General features: G+C 41.6%; 1 protein-coding gene across 3 annotated transcripts in view; it reads left to right on the top strand.

Moving 5' to 3' along the window:
- Positions 1 to 23,815, top strand: part of LOC115175843 (pleckstrin homology domain-containing family G member 1) — a 118,024-nt gene that overhangs the window by 57,596 nt on the left and 36,613 nt on the right. Inside the window, exon 1 of one of the 3 annotated variants that reach the window (XM_029735528.1) lies at positions 3,696 to 4,204. The exons of the other annotated variants lie outside the window; for them this stretch is intronic. Within the exon in view, the coding sequence (XP_029591388.1) occupies positions 4,195 to 4,204 (10 nt within the window). The 5' untranslated portion in view covers positions 3,696 to 4,194. Of the gene's footprint in view, positions 1 to 3,695; positions 4,205 to 23,815 lie in introns of those variants that run through there. 3 annotated transcript variants of the gene reach the window in all.

Genomic DNA, 23,815 nt, shown 5'->3' with positions numbered 1-23,815 from the left:
TCACACGAGCATGGTCAACAAACCACCTGATACATTTCACCCCCCTTTGACCTCCTCTTTGATGAGACCCATCCAAGTCACAGGACCAATGCCTAGGCTTTAGCTCAACAGACTAACAGTCTTAACCCAGTCAGTCACATGTTAGCCTTATAATGACTACCCTTGCCGGAGACTTGAACCTAGACTATGTTTAAGACAAAATAAAACATGTCAAACTAACATGTCTTCAGGTCTCAGGCAAGGTTCTCATCACATAAGCATGGATCACCAAACCATGCGAGTAACCTTGCTGGATCTTGAAGACTTGTGTTAGTGTAGCAGATGGGATCTGTGAAACTCTGAAGTGTTGCCCCTTGCACAATTGAAGAAGGCCTTTTTTAATAACATGATGGGTTGGAACGCTTCAGGAGGGCTGTCACGTGTGTTTGCGAGGCAGATGTCCTGAGTTTGAACTGTAATCGTTAAGCAAGCAGCGTGCCGTCCTTTACATGAACTTCATGTACTTTTCTCTATAGGCTTTAGCTAAATGGGCTAACACAGTCTTGTTGGTTTGAACCCAGTCAGTCACAAGTGCAAGATTAAACAGGGAGTGGAAAGACTATCCTTAGAAGGGCTATGAAGGGGCATTTTAACCTATATTCTTATGGGTCCAAATACACTGCTCAAAAAAATAAAGGGAACACTTAAACAACACAATGTAACTCCAAGTCAATCACACTTCTGTGAAATCAAACTGTCCACTTAGGAAGCAACAATGATTGACAATAAATTTCACATGCTGTTGTGCAAATGGAATAGACAACAGGTGGAAATTATAGGCAATTAGCAAGACACTCCCAATAAAGGAGTGGTTCTGCAGGTGGGGACCACAGACCACTTCTCAGTTCCTATGCTTCCTGGCTGATGTTTTGGTCACTTTGAATGCTGGCGGTGCTTTCACTCTAGTGGTAGCGTGAGACGGAGTCTACAACCCACACAAGTGGCTCAGGTAGTGCAGCTCATCCAGGATGGCACATCAATGCGAGCTGTGGCAAGAAGGTTTGCTGTGTCTGTCAGCGTAGTGTCCAGAGCATGGAGGCGCTACCAGGAGACAGGCCAGTACATCAGGAGACGTGGAGGAGGCCGTAGGAGGGCAACAACCCAGCAGCAGGACCGCTACCTCCGCCTTTGTGCAAGGAGGAGCAGGAGAAGCACTGCCAGAGCCCTGGAAAATGACCTCCAGCAGGCCACAAATGTGCATGTGTCTGCTCAAACGGTCAGAAACAGACTCCATGAGGGTGGTATGAGGGCCCGACGTCCACAGGTGGGGGTTGTGCTTACAGCCAAACACCGTGCAGGACGTTTGGCATTTGCCAGAGAACACCAAGATTGGCAAATTCGCCACTGGCGCCCTGTGCTCTTCACAGATGAAAGCAGGTTCACACTGAGCACGTGACAGACTTTACAGAGTCTGGAGACGCTGTGGAGAACGTTCTGCTGCCTGCAACATCCTCCAGCATGACCGGTTTGGCGGTGAGTCAGTCATGGTGTGGGATGGCGTTTCTTTCAGGGGCCGCACAGCCCTCCATGTGCTCGCCAGAGGTAGCCTGACTGCCATTAGGTACCGAGATGAGATCCTCAGACCCCTTGTGAGACCATATGCTGGTGCGGTTGGCCCTGGGTTCCTCCTAATGCAAGACAATGCTAGACCTCATGTGGCTGGAGTATGTCAGCAGTTCCTGCAAGAGGAAGGCATTGATACTATGGACTGGCCTGCCCGTTCCCCAGACCTGAATCCAATTGAGCACATCTGGGATATCATGTCTCGCTCCATCCACCAACGCCATGTTGCACCACAGACTGTCCAGGAGTTGGCGGATGCTGTAGTCCAGGTCTGGGAGGAGATCCCTCAGGAGACCATCCGCCACCTCATCAGGAGCATGCCCAGGCGTTGTAGGGAGGTCATACAGGCACGTGGAGGCCACACACACTACTGAGCCTCATTTTGACTTGTTTTAAGGACATTACATCAAAGTTGGATCAGCCTGTAGTGTGGTTTTCCACTTTAATTTTGAGTGTGACTCCAAATCCAGACCTCCATGGGTTGATAAATTGGATTTCCATTGATTATTTTTGTGTGATTTTGTTGCCAGCACATTCAACTATGTAAAGAAAAAAGTATTTGATAAGATTATTTCTTTCATTCAGATCTAGGATGTGTTGTTTAAGTGTTCCCTTTATTTTTTTGAGCAGTATATATATATTTTTTGTGACACTAATTTCTAACGCAGCCTGTGATCATCATAGCGGGGAATGTCCATGCTCCAGAGAGACTTAGCTTTCAGGAATGGGGTCATAATAGCTAATAGCCAGAATGGCTCAAATGCTAGAGTCAAATTCAGTGTAAGAAAATAAATGAAACATGCCACATTGGCTTCAGATACTAACAGAAGATTCTGTTACCACAGTAAGCGTTTGATTTTATCTGTTTTCCTCTACCTTTCCTGACTGTCAAAGTACCAGGATGTTGTCTCTGGTTTTGAATCTGAATTTAGAGAACTGAATTAAAAGACTGAATCTGAATGCATCTGAGAAGTTGAATATACATGTCTGAAACTTGGATACACTTGAAATTATAGTATGTAAACTTGATACACAGAAAATGTATGCAATATCTACCATATTGAAAATGAATTTATAGATATTGAACTTGAATATTCAATTAAATAGAATTTTAGAACTGAATGCAATATTCAGTTTCAGATCATGAAATACAAGTTACATTTCTGGATTCAATTTTTTGCATTACAAATAAAAAAAATATTACATTCAAATACAGTATCCTAATACAAATTCTAAATTATGGAATTCAAATACAGTTTCTGTTGTCACTGAAATCGCATTATAGGGGTAGCGGTGTTTCTGTGCAGTGCTGTACAATGTAGGCCTACATTGAATGCCCTCCCGATTTTGATACAAATCATCATGATATCATTCTGCCATGTAGGTCTACTTTGCAGTCAACATTTATTGGGAAGGTTTGTTGGGAAAGAAATGTTCAATCAAACATCGCATGATGACTGCATTGCGCATCGCAAAGTTTCAACCAAGACTTCGGACCAAACTTTTTGAATGCCTGGCCTGCATACCCATTGTTGTCTTAGTTGGCATTTACTGGTAGATATAAGTTGAAACGTCTTTCCAATCCTACCAATGTTGTTCACTATTCTACTTTGATACGCATCAGTCGGGATTAAGAACTGAGTATACGCAATGCCCACTGACAAAAAAATATAGCCCCCCCCCATTGGTACGTGCCCGATTTTGATACTTCAACCATGATTACTACAAGTTTATATAGCTGGCTAGACTAACTTAACCAATCTCCAAAATAAAATCTTGAGATGGGCTAATTGAGTCACTGTCAGTTACTGACATATCAAGAGAGAAACTGCTGATTCACAACCCCATTTTGAAATTGCACCTTGTATATTCTACTAGTCTAACTCTCAGCAGTGACAATTGAGACCCCGACTGAGTTCCCCAAAACATTTTGGTGGTCACGGGCCCCCTAGCGGCCAGGGCCCTAAGCGACCGCTAATGTCACTTATACCTGGTGCCGGCCCTGGAGATGGCACTTACTGTGGAACTCAGGTCCTTGTAATTTGCTGTGGGAGAGAGGGGAGGAGTCAGGGGGAGGGGAAGCCCAGTGGGGAGGGAACAGGGGAGTGCAAAGGCCATTCAGTCTGATGCACACACAGAGATATACAGACATATACAGAGTGTATGTGCTACCACTAGAGAGAGAGAAAGAGAAATGTAGGCTGTCTGAAAGAGCGACCGAGAGCCCAATGAGAGACCGTTTTACCAAGCCAGCGAAGGAGAAAGAGAGAGAAAGCTATACAGAGCATCGGAGAGAAAGAAAAGGACAGCAAAAGTGTTCAGCTGCTACACCAGTGAGAAGTCTGTCTGTGATAGGTGGCAGAGTGAGTGTGTTGGGAGCAGCGGACTGCACGCTTGCTCCCTGAAGAAGGACATTTATCGGGCTGACTGAGAGAATGTGAGGTGTGCTGTGGGAATTCTGCTGGCTGCGGGAACTGGGAATACTGCGCTCAGAAAAGTCTGCTCCCTGTGGATATGTGAATTTTCCTGGACTGTTTTCTTTCAAACCATTCACTCCTCTGTTATTTTTGCTAAAGGAAATTCAAAGCCATTATGCCAACTGGTAAGCAGAATTTATTTCAGGTATTTCTAATGTAGACTGTTTTATGTCCTAGGCCATTTGAGAGCTCTTTCAACTGTAAAGGTTTAACATCAGTTGGTTCTGTATGGTAAAAAAATGGCTCAGGTGTTTGATCTGCAGTCAAAGGTGCAGCAGAGTTTATATTTCTTTATCTTTCATATAAAAAATGTTTGTGTGGTAAACTGGGGGCCTTGTGGTATATTGAAAGTCTTTGAAGGTGAATGCCTTGATGGTGTGTCTGGTGGGAATGAGTACTCCTGTTCAAGTTTTTATTCACATGGATGTAAGAGCTGGCTCTGTTTTAGTTCCACATGTATTTCTTGCGTCTGGTAAAGGTCATTTGAATGAAACTTGTGTTGTGTGCTTTTGTCGTCCTTGCTTGTTTGTTAGTTAGTTGTGTGTTGTATCTAGCCCTCGTATTGCTGTCAGTTGTGGTTGTGTGTTGGCTCCTTTTGTGTGTTGGTGTGATATCTTCTCCCTGCTGACACTGTTGTGTGAAGTATGTGTGACCTCTTTGTCGAATGGTTCTCTCCCCTGTGCTGTGAACAGTGTTTTCTAGTTTTCCTGCTGAGGCAGTTGAATGGAACATGTTTGCTTTTTCACAGGGTTGTTGGTCCTTGATATTGTTGTTACTCCATTGCAGATTACGAGTAATTATTTAAAATTCAGATCATCCATAGTTCCTCTCCTGTAATTTCTCCCCCACAGACGTTGTTCGTGGGTAGAGCCTATTCTCACTGATTTGAGAGGTGGAGATACAGTTGAATTCGGAAGTTTACATACACCTTTGCCAAATACATTTAAACTCAGTTTTTCTCAATTCCTGACATTTAATCCTAGTAAAAAATCCCTGTCTTAGTTTAGTTAGGATCACCACTTTATTTTAATAATTTGAAATGTCAGAATAATAGTAGAGAGAGTGATTTATTTTAGCTTTTATTTCTTCCATCACATTCCCAGTGGGTCAGAAGTTTACATGCTACCAAATACTAATTGAGTGTATTGCCTTTAAATTGTTTAACTTGGGTCAAACGTTTTGGGTAGCCTTCCACAAGCATTTTGGCCCATGCCTCCTGACAGAGCTGGTATAACTGAGTCAGGTTTGTACCAGACACACCATGGCTTTTTTATGGCGGTTTTGGAGCAGTGGCTTCTTCCTTGCTGAGCGGCCTTTCAGGTTATGTCAACATAGGACTCGTTTTACTGTGGATATAGATACTTTTGTACCCGTTTCCTCCAGCATCTTCACAGGGTCCTTTGCTGTTGTTCTGGGATTGATTTGCACTTTTCGCACCAAAGTACGTTCATCTCTAGGAGACAGAATGCGTCTCCTTCCTGAGCGGTTTGACTGCTGCATGGTCCCATGGTGTTTATACTTGCGTACTATTGTTTGTACAGATGAACGTGGTACCTTCAGTCATTTGGAAATTGCTCCCAAGGATGAACCAGACTTGTGGAGGTCTAAAAAACAAATCTGAGGTCTTGGCTGATTTCTTTTGATTTTCCCATGATGTCAAGCAAAGAGGCACTGAGTTTGAAGGTAGGCCTTGAAATACATCCACAGGTACACCTCCAATTGACTCAAATGATGTCAATTAGTCTACCAGAAGCTTCTAAAGCCATGACATACATTTCTGGAATTTTCCAAGCTGTTTAAAGGCACAGTCAATTTAGTGTATGTAAACTTCTGACCCACTGGAATTGTGATATAGTGAAATAATCTGTCTGTAAACAACTGTTGGAAAAATATACTTGTGTCATGCACAAAGTAGATGTCCGAACCGACTTGCCAAAACTATAGTTTGTTAACAAGAAATTTGTGGAGTGGTTGAAAAACGAGTTTTAATGACTCCAACCTAAGTATATGTAAACTTTCGACTTCAACTGCATATCCGGTATAGATACTTTCCTATCAGTCAATGGAGGAAGCTTCTCACTGAGGCTGTTGACAGAAGTTTATACTCAAATAATGTTTTCTGTGTAAAAGTGTCTGTTTGCTAAATTGACACGGATTTATTTCCATGCAATGTTTCTATGTAGAGTTTATTTTTCGCATGGGCCATGAATTTGCTATGTCAGTGGTGTAGTGCCTGGAGAAGTGGGTACTCTAATTTAGCAAAATAAAATCCTAACCGGCTCGCCCGGCGAAGGGAAGGCCAACCCAACCTGTACTGTGCAAGTAGGCTAATAGTAGGCCTACAATTGAAACAGATACATTAGGCTGTCAGTTAAGTCATAAATTCAGAGGTTTTTAAAAACAACCAAATTGGGTGTTCTAAGTCCACAACAATGCGTGAACCACATCGGGGAGACTTTTGAGGTCTGGGAAAAATGTAAGACATTTTTATTTTTCATGTAGTTACCCTTTAATTAAACTGTGCTGCAGGCACCTAGCAATGTTGTGTGGTTAGCATTGTTTCTGTAGCACACATGAGATGGAGTTTGCAAAATAAATGGTCACTGGATTGATGCAAATAATCATGGTATCATTCTGCCAGGTAGGCATAGGCTACTTTGTAGCTTCTTAACATTTAATAGAGATGGTTTCTGGGAAAGCCTTTCCATCTACCAGAAGATGGTTAGGTCTATCATTAGCATCACTATATTTTTCCCGTTTCTTCATTGTTTGAAACCTGGACATTTTACTTCATATTATGAGGCATGTCTTGCCTTGCTTCAAAGTAACCTATAGCCAAAATACCACCATAGAAACGTGGCGGAAATTATTTTATAAAGGCTTTCATGTATACGCTGTCCTGTTCTTTCATTGTCTGGCAGCCAAAGACATTATCCTAGTCATATATCAACCCATAATAGTTGCTGCATCTTTAGATTTTCCCTCTTTCTAAACTTCTAACGGATATTTCCATCTCTGTCTGTGAAACGGCTTGTATGTGCATGGTATTTTCCCGCAATTGCATTTTGTAACATTTGCGCGAAGGCCCACTGGCCGTGTGCCTATTTGCTGCTCTTACAATGTGAAGAAATAATAGTTTATTAACATTTTAAGCTAAACATTCTGATCTGTTCCATTAACCTTATTAATTGATACGGCCTATTCCACCACCACCCTACTTTGATACGCATCGTGGGGATTAAGAAGTGAGTATATGCAATGCCGTATACCCTCCACTGTACACCATTGGGCTATGTTGACTCTCTTTTTAAATGGTGTGTTATTTAATTTCTCCATCTCTGCACTCCTGGTATCTGAGGGCCTTTTGTTAGTTGGTGTGTGTTGGTTTCCTCTCCGTACCTGCCTGTCTGTCTGTTTGACAAAGTAGCTGTTTGGGTAGTGCTGAAATGCCATTCTGCAGCCCATGACCCAAATTAGAGCCCTCAGGGTTGGCAGGAAGGGCGCGAGGGGTTGAGGCAGGGGGGCTAGAGGGGGGCATAATTACTATTGAGAGGCTTAGTGGACAATACATCACCAACCTACCCCAGCTCAGTAGGACATCTGCCCCCATACTTAGCTAGCCGTGCTGGGGTAGGGATGGGGGAGGGAGCATGGTGGGAGGGTGGGAGGTCAATTTGGGGGAAATTGCTCAAACAAAACAAATCAATATCTTCCCCTTTCACCCTCAAAAGCTCTCATGTCTATTGGTGTGTGTATTGTTGAATAGAGGTCGACCGATTATGATTTTTCAATACCGATTACTGGAGTACCAACAAAAAAAAGCCGGTACCGATTTAATCGGCCGGTATTTATTTATTTATTTGTAATAATGACAATTACAACAATACTGAATGAACACTTATTTTTTAACTTAATATAATACATAAATACTATCAATTTAGCCTCAAATAAATAATGAAACATATTCAATTTTTGGTTTAAATAATGCAAAAACAAAGTGTTTTTGTGAAGAAAGTAAAAGTGCAATATGTGCCATGTAAAAAAAGCTAACGTTTAAGTTCCTTGCTCAGAACATGAGAACATATGAAAGCTGGTGGTTCCTTTTAAAATGAGTCTTCAATATTCCAGGTAAGAAGTTTTAGGTTGTAGTTATTATAGGAATTATAGGACTATTTCTCTCTATACGATTTGTATTTCATATAACTTTGACTATTGGATGTTCTTATAGGCACTTTAGTATTGCCAGTGTAACAGTATAGCTTCCGTCCCTCTCCTCGCTCCTACCTGGGCTCGAACCAGGAACATATCGACAACAGCCACCCTCAAAGCAGCGTTACCCATGTAGAGCAAGGGGAACAACCACTCCCAAGTCTCAGAGCGAGTGACGTTTGAAATGCTATTAGCGCGCACCTGGCTAACTAGCTAGCCATTTCACATCGGTTACACCAGCCTAATCTCAGGGGTTGATAGGCTTGAAGTCATAAACAGCGCAATGCTTGAAGAATTGCGAAGAGCTGCTGGCAAACGCACAAAGGTGCTGTTTGAATGAATGCTTACGAGCCTTCTGCTGCCTACCATCGCTCAGTCAGACTGCTCTATCAAATATCAAATCATAGACTTAATTATAATATAATAACACACACATACGAGCCTTTGGTCATTAATACGGTTGAATCCGGAAACTATAATTTCGAAAACGAAACGTTTATTATTTCAGTGAAATACGGAACCGTTCCGTATTTTATCTAATGGGGGGCATCCCTAAGTCTAAATATTCCTGTTACATTACACAACCTTCAATATTATGTCATAATTATGTACAATTCTGGCAAATGAATTACTGCCTTTGTTAGGAATAAATGGACTTCACAGTTCGCAATGAGCCAGGCGGCCCAAACTGCTGTATATACCCTGACTGCTTGTACGGAACGCAAGAGAAGTGACACAACTCCCCTAGTTATAAGAAATTCATGTTAGCAGACAATATTAACTAAATATGCAGGTTTAAAAATATATACTTGTGTATTGATTTTAAAGAAAGGCATTGATGTTTATGGTTAGGTACATTGGTGCAACGACAGTGCTTTTTTCGCAAATTCGCTTGTTAAATCACCCGTTTGTTGAAGTAGGTTGTGATTGGATGAGAAATTAACAGGCACCACATCGATTATATGCAACGCAGGACACGTTAGATAACTACACATGGTTGATTATATTACTAGTTTAACTAGTGATTATGTTAAGATTGATAGTTTTTTATATAAGTTTAATGCTAGCTAGCAACTTACCTTGGCTTCTTGCTGCCTTCGCGTAACAGGTAGTCAGCCTGCCAAGCAGGCTCCTCGTGGAGTGCAATGTAAGGCAGGTGGTTAGAGCGTTGGACTAGTAACCGGAAGGTTGCAAAAACGAATCCCTGTGGTGACAAGGTAAAACTCTGTTGTTCTGCCCCTGAACAAGGCAGTTAACCCCCGTTCCTAGGCCGTCATTGAAATAAGAATGTGTTCTTAATCTGACTTGCCTAGTTAAATAAAGGTATTAAAAAATAAAAAAAATTACCGATTGTTATGAAAACTTGAAATCGATCCTAATTAATCGGCCATTCCGATTAATCGGTCGAACTCTATTGTTAAAAGAGAGGTAGGGAGACCGAGGGAGGCTGTGGACGGCAAGCACAGGCTAGTGGGACAGATGCAGACATTAATAATGTGGGAAGTTGTAAGGGATACATACTAGTGAGAGAGAGAAGTGAAAATCTGTCAGGCTTGATGAGAGGGAGGGATAGGATAGGAACGCAACGATTTCAGTTCCTATGGTGTGGATTTCTGTGTGGTGGTGAGATCCAATCACTTTTGAGAATAAGCCCAGTATGTCACATAGTCATAGGAAGGGCGAGAGTGTGCGCCAGGGGGCTTGTTGGTGTCCCAAAGGTGTTTGTGTGTGTGTCTGTCTGAATACAGCAGCTCTCTCTACTTTCACCTATACCACCCCCCCCCTCTGAGCCCTCCCCCACTGTTTTAATAACACAGAATTAACACTACACTAATGTGTCCATACTATTATTTTCATGTTATAGACACTACTAAGATACGAGGTGTTCATCTGTTGTTATACACACTATACAGTGCATTCAGAAAGTATTTAGCCCCCTTGACTTTTTACACATTTGGTTACGTTACAATCTTATTCTAAAAATGGATTAAATAAATGTTTTCCCTTATCAATCTGCACACAATACCCCATAATGACAAAGCGAAAACAGGTTTGTAAAATAAAAAAAAAAATGTATTAAAAATAAAAACTGAAATTCAGACCCTTTGTTATGAGGCTCCAAATTGAGCTTGGGTGCATCCGTGAGATGTTTTTACAACTTGATTGGAGTCCACCTGTGGTAAATTCAATTGATTGGACATGATTTGGAAAGGCACACACCTGTCTATATAAGGTCCCACAGTTGATATTGCGTGTCAGAGCAAAAACCAAGCCATGAGCTCAAAGGAATTGTCCGTAGAGCTCAGAGACAGGATTGTGTCGGCACAGATCTGGGGAAGGGTACCAAAACATTTCTGCACCATTGAAGGTCCCCAAGAACACAGTGCCCTCCATCATTCTTAAATGGAAGAAGTTTGGAACCACCAAGACTCTTCCTAGAACTGGCTGCCCGGCCAAACTGAGCAATCTGGGGTGAAAGGCCTTGGTCAAGAACCAATGGTTACCCTGACAGAGCTCCAGAGTTCCTCTGTGGAGATGGCAAAACCTTCCAGAAGGATAACCATCTATGCAGCACTCCACCAATCAGGCTGTTATGGTAGAGGGGCCAGACAGAAGCCACTCCTCAGTAAAAGGCATTGAATCCATTTCAGAATAAAGCTGTAACGTAACAATGTGTAATAAGTCAAGGGGTCTGAATTAGTGATCCATCGATATTACATTTTTGGCCGATACCGATATCCCATATTTTCATCGCTAAAAAAAAACAATATTTCAAAATGTTGCGGCATTTTAAGCATTCTAGTACAGTTAAATAGTTAACACACCCACATGGATGCAGCGGTCTAAGGCACTGCACTACAGTCCCTGGTTCGAATCCAGGCTGTATCACATCCAGCCGTGATTGGGAGTCTTATATGGCGGCGCACAATTTGGCCCAGCGTCGTCTGGGTTTGGCCGGGGTAGGCTGTCATTGTAAATAAGAATTTGTTCTTAACTGACTTGCCTAGTTAAGCAAAGGTTACACACACACACACACACGACCAAAAAGTTATTTTGTTGGCATTTACGTATGTCCCCATTACCAGTAAAACATAATCAAAACCTATTTCTTTCACTTACTTGGAATGCCGTTTGGGTCTATTTGACGTGTCAAATAAGCTTGTTGACCAATCAGGACCTGAATATGACTGCACGTCACATAATTATTTAATGCATTCATACATTTTTTACGCAGTTATTACACATTGATTACACTATCACTCGTATGTCATATGTCACAACGATTCATCGATACATATGCTATGATGCTGGTAAAGTTGTCTCGTGCACCTACAGTGCCTGTCATTAAAGAAAAGCTAGCTAGCTCATGGATGCAAACAATGTTCTTTCCCAAAACATTGCAAAACGACATCTGTTTCAGTAGCTATATAGTTAGCTAGATAACTTCATAGCTAGGTGCCATCATCTGAAATAACCCTAATTTATAAGACCGTTCTTATTTGATTAATGGTGGTTGGGCCCATCTGTGAAGCTTGCCACAATAAGGATTAGCCACAATAGTGGACTTTGTTGTTATCCTTCAAAATAAAAGTATGTAATTGACAGTGATGCAAATGAATACAAATAGTAGAAAAATTCCATAAATGAATAGATCAAGCTAAACTAGGTTGGAATGTTATATAAAAAACTAAAAATCAACATCAACAAAAGACAATTTGTCAACACTGGATGTATTATACTTTTAGAATTGCATTGGGTGCATACTTATTTCACTGTACAGCCTTACCTATGGGTTGTAGATCAATGACATGGGGTATCAGTCTCCTCAGTGACACCCAGAGAACATTAGTGTCGTAGCTCTTATTGTGGAACTCTGAAACAACTGTGAATTAAGCCACATTTATTGTCAACCTATAGGTATTGAACACTATTCCTGAGGAAAAACAATACTGCGTGGATGCTTTGGAGTCTGATAATTCTGAGGAGGACGTTGGGAAAAATATATTGGGTATTGAGTAGACTGATACGCCCTTTCATTGATCCCCAATCCTTAGGTAAAGCTGTACACTGCAATATGAATGTCAATACATACATGGGGAGGTGATTTCACACAGTCACAGTCCCGCAACAAGAGCTACAACGCTAATATTTGCATAAACTCTTCACAGTTGTGTTCTGTCTGTGTCAACGAGTAGACTGATACCCCATTTCATTGCTTCTCATTCCAACCTTGTTTAACATGATCTAGTCTAAATATGGCATGATTCCACCAATTGTAACCTCCTGCATCACTTTCAAAGGAGGTACATTTATTTTGAAGGCAAACCGCAAATTCCACTATTGTGCCTAATCCTTATTGTGGCTAGCTTCACAACACATAACCTGGTCCGGTAGAGCCTCACTAGCCAGATAAAGCTAGCTGGCTGCTTACAACATTAGCTTTGGGTAACAGGGTTAAGTAGCTGGCTAGCTATTTATTTTCATGAACTGAAGTTCAATTTCAATAGGCGAACAAATGCCTACCTAGCTAATACTTACAAGGATTCCTAAATCATTGCTAAGAATAATGAAAATGACTGCAGTTTCTACTGGTCATTGTTTTCAGGCTGGTTGTATTGGTGCTAGCTAGGTACCAAGCTAAAGCTAGCTACCCCCAGAAGTTGCTGTCGACGAAATAATGCTTTATTATCAATGTGGTATTGTAAACACATCGTTCGTGGCCGGTTTTTGCTTGTCTGCAGGCTTTTTTTGTACAGCTTTGACAGTGCTACTGATAGTGGTGGCGCTTGGCTTGCACGTGCAAATTCAGAACACACAACATTCTATAATAGAACTGTCAAATTTGACATGTCAAATTAAAAGCTTATTTGACTCGTCAAATAGTGTTATTTGACGTATCGTTTTTGACACGCGAAGACCCAAACGGCGTTCCATAGTATGGAGTGAAGCAAATAGCAGTGACTCTATTCATGGGTAACTCCGGTAGGCGAAAGCCAACATCACCCATGACAGAGAACGATTGATTGTCAAGGGCAAAGAATTCCAAAGAATTCCACTTTGAGTTACCTCGCTGAAATTTTCTTACTCTTTCAAATGACTGCTCGACTTGTTGATTGCTCGATCCACACAGCAGACATTGTGTGGTAGGTTAGGAATGCTCTGTTGCACGTGTAGCACAACATTTTATGTGGCATCATTATGTCATGTACCTACGTTATATAGGTATGCACGTCAGCTTTGACATCGGTTTTGCACATTGCTGTTAAACTAAATATCGGGCCGATACCAATGTTGGCATTTTTAGCTAATATCGTCCGATTCCAATATGTTCACCAATATATCGTGCATCCCTAGTCTGAATACTATCCGAATGCACTGTATATTGCCCACAGTTATTTAATCATCCCTGTGGGCAGCTCGTGCCTGGGTTTCTCTTTGTAATCCGTGATAGTTTACAAGCCCTGTCACATCCGACAAGCGTCAGAGCCGGCGTAGTAGGATTCAATCTTAGTCCTGTATTGACGCTTTGGCTGTTTTGATGGCTCGTTGGAGGTCGTAGCGTAATTTTTACAAGCGTCCGGATTAGTGTCCGGCTCCTTGAATGCCGCAGCTTTAGCCTTTTAGCTCGGTGTGGATGTTGCCTGTAATCCATGGCTTCTGTTTGGAATATGCACGTACGGTCACTGTGGGGACGACACACTTATAAGTTAGTATTTTATTTATTTAACCAGGTAAGTTGACTGAACACATTCTCATTTACCACAACGACCTGGGGAATAGTTACAGGGGAGAGGAAGGGGATGAATGAGCCAAATTCGAAGCTGGGGATGATTAGGTGACTGTGATCATATGAGGGCCAGATTGAGAATTTAGCCAGGACACCAGGGTTAACACCCTTATTACACTTACAATAAGTGCCATGGGATCATTTAGTGACCACAGAGAGTCAGGACACCCGTTTTAACATCCAACCAAAAGACTACATTCTACACACGGCAATGACCCCAATCACTGCCCCCGGGGCATTGGGATATTCTTTTCTTTCGTTTTTTTTGTAAAGAATGCCTCCTACTGGCCCTTCCAACACCACTTAATGAAGCCGGTGACTGATGTTGTAAATGCTTCAATATTATCGGGTGAAACCTGGAACATATTCCAGTCCTGTAGCTTAGCATCCACTTCATTGGACCACTTTCGTATTCTTGTACTTCCTGTTTTTAGTTTTTTCTTGTAAGCAGGAATCATGATTTGATTTTGATTTGAGCCTTGTGTGTGTTTCCACCCACCATCAATATGTGTGTGCACGTGCATGGCTTGCTTGGCTGCCTGTACTGAGATCTAATGAGTTTACCTTGTTGTCTCTGTGCCAGAGAGACAGTGGTTTATGATCAGTATCATCTCCAGTGTTTAGTCATGACAGGCCCTCTTCAGGTTGAAATACTGTCGTGCAGATGTTGTTGTTGTTGCAGCATGCTCATGCAGAGCCAAAGCATTAAGTGTGGAATGTTCTTTTTTTTTACCCACTCTGACACACAAGCATGCGAGTGTTCATGAACACACATGCAATCTCTGAAGTTCTCTATGATTCTCTCTATCTCTCTTTTCCGCTCTCTTTTTCTTTCTATGTCTAACGTCTGTTCTGTAATGTATGGCCCACTCATGGCAGGTGTGTGTCGGGTATTCTCTCTCCTACTCTCTCTATTCCTTCAGTTCCTTTTGCATTCATTGGGCTGCAGTGTGAAATCCTGAGTGACACTTTAAGTTGTTAAACGTCGGTGAAGATCAGCCCTGCATCTCTATCAGAGAGAGAGAGAGAGACACTTGGAGGACAATATTTCAGAGCCAGAGAGAGAAGAGTGGATCCACTCCGAGGTGTTTATTAGATCCATACTAGCCTAAATATCCTGATAGGTTGTAGATAAGTCTAATAGTGCAACACTAAGTTAAACTTTCAAGAGAGGACTCCAAACAGTGGGGGGAAAAGGAGGGAACGAAAGGAAGGGTGGCATTTGTGACAGATTTTTTTTTACTCTTTTTTTCTCTGTCTCGTGTTCTCTCCCTCTTGGGTTAGTCCTTATCTGATTTAATCACATTTAAAACTGTTACCATAACGTTGCAAAGGCGGAGAGACTGCTGTAAACTCACGGCAACGCCTTTGGCCTATTACAGCTACTCATGTCCCTATGAGTGTCCTCTGCCCCTCCTCCCAGGCCCAATACACACTCCACACACTCCACTATTTGTACTTGGATGTTGTTGTTACTTGTTTTTGTTTGTGTTTAACTCTGTTATTGCAGACATGTCAGACACCATCCATTATGATTGACTGTCACCACAGATTTAGTGCAATGAGTAGAGGGCAGTAAACAATTGTGTGGCATAGACACTGCTACCAGTTGGCACTGTTGTTCTTCTCTATTGTCCATGCGGAAAACAAGAACACACAAGGTTGATGGAAGGGGAATGTGTGGTCAGACCCTGCCCAGTCAGAGGTGCTCCTCTCTGGGGTGAAGAAACCACATTTGGCCCCTTGGTGAGAGAAGGGCTGGAATTTATTCTGACTTGATTAAGAACCCAGTCCCAGATTCTCTCTACTTTCTCTGTTGTCCCGTTCTATATATATAGTAGCTCTATGTATAGACTGACTCCTTGGTATGATAGGACAGCACATCGTGGATTCACCTTGATAAGATCCGGGTGAAATCCCCTTTAACCTCTGATGACCAAGCTATGAGAGGAGAGGTCTGTTCATGGCACTCTTACGGCTCCCACAGCACCCATTTAGCACTTCATATCAATATCAGAACTGTTTATCTGTCATATAGCTCATATAAAGTTTATGGACTTAAGATTTCAAGTAACAGTTGTGATTGACATGTTGTTTACCAGTGTAAGAGAACTGTTAGTGTGGGTGAACATCTAGAGATTTGAGAAAGTGAACTAGGCTTGGCCCACTCATGTTCTCTGCATTCTATGTGCCCTAGTCTGTAAGTATATATGCTCTGCCGTGTGTGTATATTTTAATATGGGAAAGTATATGCTTGGAGTGGTTCGGAATGACCCTCAGAATCCCTCTGGAATCTGCAGGGCTACTTATAGGGAATGTTGGACTTGGCAAAGCTGTTAGGGGAGCCATTATATGACTTCCTAAACATCATGTCTCTATGGATATCACTGACATGGAAGACCTGAAGAGGTGACAGTTATATTTATGAGTTGGGGGAAATGAGGTAGGAAGGAGGAAAGTAATGAATTAATGAATGGAGGGAGGGAGTGAGAGATGGGGAGAGGGGGAAAAAGTCAGATGGAGAAAGGAAGAGGGTGAGAAAAGTGAGGAAGAAAAGAGGAGAGGGACACGGGGAGAAAGAAAACAAGGGAGAAGTAGGGGAGGTCTAGAGCTCACAGGCCAGGCCATTGTCCTGAATGGAGCTGAATTAAATTACGTCATGTTTTAGACTGAGTCTCTAAGCAGTAGCACTCAACAAGGGTATTGGGGAAAGGGGGAAGGGCTCCCTCCATTTCTCCCTCTTCTTTTTTATCCTTCCCCTCTTTCTTCTCTATTTTGTCTCTCCATCTTAACTTTCTTTCTCTCTCCTTTCCTTGGGCTCAGACAGATTTGATAGATTAGATATGAATGCGGGAGCTGCTTGTGGATGTTTGTTATTTTGGCGGGTGGGATCATGGTGGTAGGTAGAGAGGATGAGGTGTGCATAGAGTGTGTGTGTGTTGGGGGGGTCCTTTATGTAGTGAGAGATCTGACGGATGGAAGCTGACTCAGGCTGTATTGTGATAGAGGGGGGAGAGAGAAAAGGGAGAGATAGAAAAGATAGAGGGCTGCAGCTGCTCTATACACCCTATACAGACCTGATTCTATCTGTGTCATCTGCTGACTACGAAGGCACATAAGTCTCATACAGCAGCCATAGGACATCTGACTGTCAGTCATCCTTCAGAATCACCTATATTCGCCAAATACATTTGCATGTACAGGAATTTGACTCGTGAAATGGTGCTGCCACAACAAACAGAATATACGGACAGACAGTAAACAGAATATACAGACAGTAAACAAACAGAATATACGGACAGACAGTAAACAGAATATACAGACAGTAAACAAACAGAATATACGGACAGACAGTAAACAGAATATACAGACAGTAAACAAACAGAATATACGGACAGACAGTAAACAGAATATACAGACAGTAAACAAACAGAATATACGGACAGACAGTAAACAGAATATACAGACAGTAAACAAACAGAATATACGGACAGACAGTAAACAGAATATACAGACAGTAAACAAACAGAATATACGGACAGACAGTAAACAGAATATACAGACAGTAAACAAACAGAATATACGGACAGACAGTAAACAAACAGAATATATGGACAGACAGTAAACAAACAGAATATATGGACAGACAGTAAACAAACAGAATATATGGACAGACAGTAAACAGAATATACAGACAGTAAACAAACAGAATATACGGACAGACAGTAAACAGAATATACAGACAGTAAACAAACAGAATATACGGACAGACAGTAAACAGAATATACAGACAGTAAACAAACAGAATATACGGACAGACAGTAAACAAACAGAATATATGGACAGACAGTAAACAAACAGAATATATGGACAGACAAACAGAATATACTGACAGTAAACAAACAGAATATACGGACAGACAGTAAACAGAATATACAGACAGTAAACAAACAGAATATATGGACAGACAAACAGAATATACTGACAAGATAGAGACACAGAATCAACACAATCCAGTATGTACACAACACACAGCAAAAAACTATGGACTACACTATGAACACACTAAGCTACGTTATGAATTGTGCCTGTATATACAGTATGAAGAAATGAGGCATTTTACAGGATGATGTGCAATAGAGTAAATATATTGTGTATATAGGGTCTATTGAGATGAACTAAATGTATATTATGCTATAACATTAAGTTTCATTGTGCTATGTGTTATGAAGCTTCACCACTTGTTGATGGAGCACATGAGGCTGTGAAGATTCTGAATGATGGGGAATCACAGATCTCACGGTTGTTTGTTGACCTCTCCCGGGTGAAGGGCACTTCAGCTGGCCATAAAGTGTGTGACTGAAGTAGACTTGTAACAGTGCCTTCAGAAAGTATTCACACCCCTTGACTTTGTCCACATTTTGTTGTGTTACAGCCTGAATTTGAAATGGATTAAATTGAGATTTTGTGTCACTGGCCTACACACAATACCCCATAATGTCAAAGTAGAATTATGTATTTTAGAAATTTCAACAAACTAATTTAAAGCTGAAATGTCTTGAGTCAATAAGTATTCAACCCCTTTGTTATGGCAAGCCTAAATAAGTTCAAGAGTAAACATTTGCTTAACAAGTCACATAATATGGACTAACTGTGTGCAACAATAGTGATTAACAGGATTTTTGAATGACTACCTTATCTCTGTACCCCACACACACACACGATTATCTGTAACGTCCCTCAGTCGAGCAGTGAATTTCAAACACAGATTCAACCACAAAGACCAGGGAGGTTTTCCAATGCCTTGCAAAGAAGGGCACCTATTGGTAGATGGGTTGAAATAAAATACAAAGCAGACATTGAATATCTCTTTGAGCATGGTGAAGTTATTCATTACATTTTGGATGGTCTATCAATACACCCAATCACTACAAAGATACAGGTGTCCTTCCTAACTCAGTTGCCTGAGCGGGAGGAAACCACTCGGGGATTTCAACTTAAGGCCAATGGTGATTTTAAAACAGTTACAGAGTTTAATGGCTGTGATAGGAGAACAATGAGGATGGATCAACAACATTGTAGTTACTCCACAATACTAACCTAATTGACAGAGTGAAAAGAAGGAAGCCTGTACAGAATAAAACTTTTCCTAAATGTGAAAAGAAGGAAACCTGTACAGAATAAAACTATTCCAAAATATGCGTCCTGTTTGCAATAAGGGACTAAAGTAAAACTGAAAAGAAATTAACTTTGTTGTGAATACAAAGTGCTATGTTTCGGGCAAATATAACACAACACATCACTGAGTACCACTCTTCATATTTTCAAGCATGGTGGCGGCTGCATCAGGTTATGGGTATGCTTGTCATCGGCAAGGACTATGGGGTTTATATAGATAAAAATGCATTTAATAAAGCTAAGCACAGGTTAAATCCTAGAGGAAAACCTGGTTCAGTATGCTTTCCAACAGACACAGGGAGACAAATTCACCTTTCAGCAGGACAGTAACCTAAAACACAAGGCCAAATATACACTGCCTGTCAAAAGTTTTAGAACACCTACTCATTCAAGGGTTTTTCTTTATTTTTTTTACTATTTTCTACATTGTAAAATAATAGTGAAGACAAACTATGAAATAACACACATGGAATCATGTAGTTAAAAAAAAGTGTTAAACAGCCACCTTTTGCCTTGATGACAGCTTTGCACACTCTTGGCATTCTCTCAACAAGCTTCACCTGGAATGCTTTTTTCAACAGTCTTGAAGGAGTTCCCACATATGCTGATCATTTTCCTTCACTCTGCGGTCCAACTCATCCCAAACCATCTCAATTGGGTTGATGTCTGGGGATTGTGGAGGCCAGGTCATCTGATGCAGCACTCCATCACTCTCCTTCCTGGTCAAATAGCCCTTACACAGTCTGGAGGTGTGTTGGGTCATTGTCCTGTTGAAAAACAAATGATAGTCCCACTAAGCTAAAAAAACAGATGGGATGGCGTATCGCTGCAGAATGCTGTGGTAGCCATGCTAGTTAAGTTTGGCTTGAATTCTAAATAAATCACAGACAGTGTCACTAGCAAAGCACCCCCACACTATCACACAACCTCCTCCATGCTTTATGGTGGGAAATACACATGCGGAGATCATCCGTTCACCCACACTGCATTTCACAAAGGCGGTGGTTGGAACCAAAAATCTCCAATTTGGACTCAAGACCAAAGGACACATTTCCACCGGTCTTATGTCCATTGCTCGTGTTTCTTGGCCCATGCAAGTCTCTTCTTATTATTGTTGTCCTTTAGTAGGGGTTTCTTTGCAGCAATACGACAACGAAGACCTGATTTACGTTGTCTCCTCTGAACAGTTGATATTGAGATGTCTTACTTGAACTCAGTGAAGCATTTATTTGTGCTGAAATTTCTGAGGCTGGTACCTCTAATGAACTTATCCTCTGCAGCAGAGGTAACTCTGGATCTTCCTTTCCTGTGGCGGTCCTCATGAGAGCCAGTTTCATCATAGCGCTTAATGGTTTTTGTGACTGCACTTGAAGAAACTTTCAAAGTTCACGCAATGTTCCATATTGACTAACCTTCATGTCTTAAAGTAATGATGGACTGTCGTATTCTCTTTGCTTATTTGAGCTGTTCTTGCCACAGCCATAATATGAACTTTGTCTTTTACCAAATAGGGCCATCTTCTGTATACCCCCTACCCTGTCACAACACAACTGATTGGCTCAAACGCATTACGAAGGAAAGAAATTCCACAAATTACACCTGTTAATTGAAATGCATTCCAGGTGACTACCTCATGAAGCTGGTTGAGAGAATGCCAAGAGTGTGCAAAGCTATCATCATGGCAAAGGGTGGCTATTTGAAGAATCTCATAAAATATATTTTGAATTGTTTAACACTTTCTTTTGGTTACTACATGATTCCATATGTGTTATATTGTACAATTCAGGTGTGCACAGCTCTTAGAGACTTTCCCAGAAAGACTCACAGCTGTAATCGCTGCCAAACGTGATTCTAACATGTATTGACTCAGGGGTGTGAATACTTATGTAAATGAGATATTTCTCTTTCATTTTCAATAAATTTGCAAAAAAATGTAGGCCTGGGCTTTGTGTTCTTATTGAGTTAGCCTAAATGTAAGCCAGACTCTGAGAGCCACTGGTTCACTGTGTTGCTGTTCTGTCAGGAAAGGTAGAGCTCGCAGCACTAAAACCCAGTCTAATCCTTAAACACACACACACAGACACACAGACACAGACACACAGACTTAGACACATAGACTTAGACATGCACACGCAACTGGAGAAACAGTACCAACTCTGAGGCTTTAGGCCTGTAATTAGAGATAATTTACACAGATCAGGTTGAACATAATCTGGGCTGAAGATAACCCCAACCCCCCTGCCCACCTCACTCACTCTCTCTACTTGTTCTAGTCACATTTTACCACTGTTACTCACACAGAGTTTGGGTGTGCAGTGTGCAAGCGCGCGTGTAACAGGTTAGGTGTGTCCCGAACAGGGGGTCTGGTAGGTGCAGGGGAAGGGCTGGGTAAACAGAAGTAAGTAAGTCTTCGTCTGTTGTTTGGTTTTCACTAGGGGTAGAAACACATGGTTTCTTTGTGTGAATGTTGCTGGCCCATGTCTAATAGCTCTAATGGCTATAAGGAGTCCCACTAAAACCATTAGCTCAGTTAGCCTTATCTCAGGGGTGATAAACCAAATGCATGTAAGAAACACACACACGAAACACACTGCGAGTTCTTCCAATCTCATGGGTGTAAGTACCGTGGAGTGGAGAAGCGTTGAGGTTGCCTCTCACCTGACTCACCATCTCTCTGCTCGCTCTCCCTCTGCTGAGAAAAGGGGACACAGTCTCCCAGCTGATGGTGAAACTCAAGTCACTGCATTATTTCTGCCTCATGCACCAATTCATGTTGTTTCTCCTATGACCAGAGAAAGTGAAATATTCCTTGATATTAGACACAAGCTGCTAATAAGTTTACTTTACTATACTCATTCATTGCAGCTGCAGTTCTGGTTGTAGCATGAGTGGAAGTAGGGAGAATGCACATTACATAAGTCCCACAGTTGACAGTGCATGTCAGAGCAAAAACCAAACCATGAGGTCCAAGGAATTGTCTGTAGAGCTCCGAGACAGGATTGTGTCAAGGCACAGATCTGGGGAAGGGTATCAAAACTTGTCTGCCGCATTGAAGGTCCCCAAGAATACAGTGGCCTCCATCATTCTTAAATGGAAGAAGTTTGGAACCTCCAAGACTCTTCCTAGAGCTGGCCGCCCGGCCAAACTGAGCAATCGGGGGAGAAGGGCTTTGGTCAGAGAGGTGACCAAAAACCTGATGGTCACTCTGACAGAGCTCCAGAGTTCCTCTGTGGAGATGGTTGTCTTTCTGGAAGGTTCTCCCATCTCTGCAGCACCAATCAGGCCTTTGTGTGTGTTTCCCTTCTCCCCCGATTGCTCAGTTTGGCCGGGCGGCCAGCTCCAGGAAGAGTCTTGAAGGTTCCAAACTCTCCTCAGTAAAAGGCACAGGAGTGTTCCAAACACTCCTCAGTAAAAGGCACATGACAGCCTGCTTGGAGTTTGCCAAAAGGCACCTAAAGGAATCTCAGACCATGAGAAACAAGATGCTCTGGTCTAATGTGAAAACAAGATTGAAATCTTTGGCCTGAATGCCAAGCATCACGTCTGAAGGAAACCTGGCACCATCCCTACGGTGGTGAAGCATGGTGGTGGAAGCATCATGTTGTGGGGATGTTTTTCAGTAGCAGGGACTGGGAGACTAGTCAGGATCGAGGGAAAGGTGAACTGAGCAAAGTACAGAGAGATCCTTGATGAAAACCTGCTCCAGAGTGTTCAGGACCTTAGGACAATGACCCTAAGCACACAACCAAGACAACACAGGAGTGGCTTCGGCACAAGTCTCTGAATGTCCTTGAGTGACCCAGCCAGAGCCCGGACTTGAACCCGGTTTTAACATATCTGGATAGACCTGAAAATAGCTGCGCAGCAATCCTCCCCATCCAACCTGACAGAGCTTGAGAGGATCTGCAGAGAGGAATGGTAAAAACTCCCCAAATACAGGTGTGCCAAGCTTGTAGCGTCATACCCAAGAAGACTCGAGGCTTTAATCGCTGCCAAAGGTGCTTCAACAAAGTACTGAGTAAAGGGTGCGAATATTTATGTAAATGTGATATTTCATTATTTATTTCATTATTTCATTATTTATTTTTTATACATTTGCAAGAATGGTAACGTTTTTTGCTTAGTCATTATGGGGTGGTGTGTGTAGATTGATGAGGGAAAAAAACTTTTAATCACTTTTAGAATAAGGATATAATATAACAAAATGTGGAAAAAGTCAAGGGGTCTGAATACTTTCCGAATGCACTGTATACATTTTTCAACCATTTTCCATCCCAAAAATGTTGAATAAGATGGAAAAGGGGTCTTAGGAAACATCTACCAGAAAAGTCTTAAAAGGTATTAGAAATACATCAAAACACAACTAAGATCAACACTTATATTTAGTTTTGGAGGAATGATTTGCCTTCTGTAAGTTTAAGGCAAATCATTAATTCCCTTACCAAAAACCCACATAACAAGTACAGGTATAGACCTGCTAATTAGTTGTATCATTTTTTTTTACATTTTTTTTTTACTGATATCAAGTTTGATTAAAACTCTGGTAAAACTCTGGTAACTT

Source organism: Salmo trutta, chromosome 1, assembly GCF_901001165.1.
Source record: "Salmo trutta chromosome 1, fSalTru1.1, whole genome shotgun sequence".
Lineage (NCBI taxonomy): Eukaryota > Metazoa > Chordata > Actinopteri > Salmoniformes > Salmonidae > Salmo > Salmo trutta.
The sequence above is the reverse complement of the archived record's forward strand: the minus strand, read 5'-3'. Positions and strand labels throughout refer to the sequence as shown.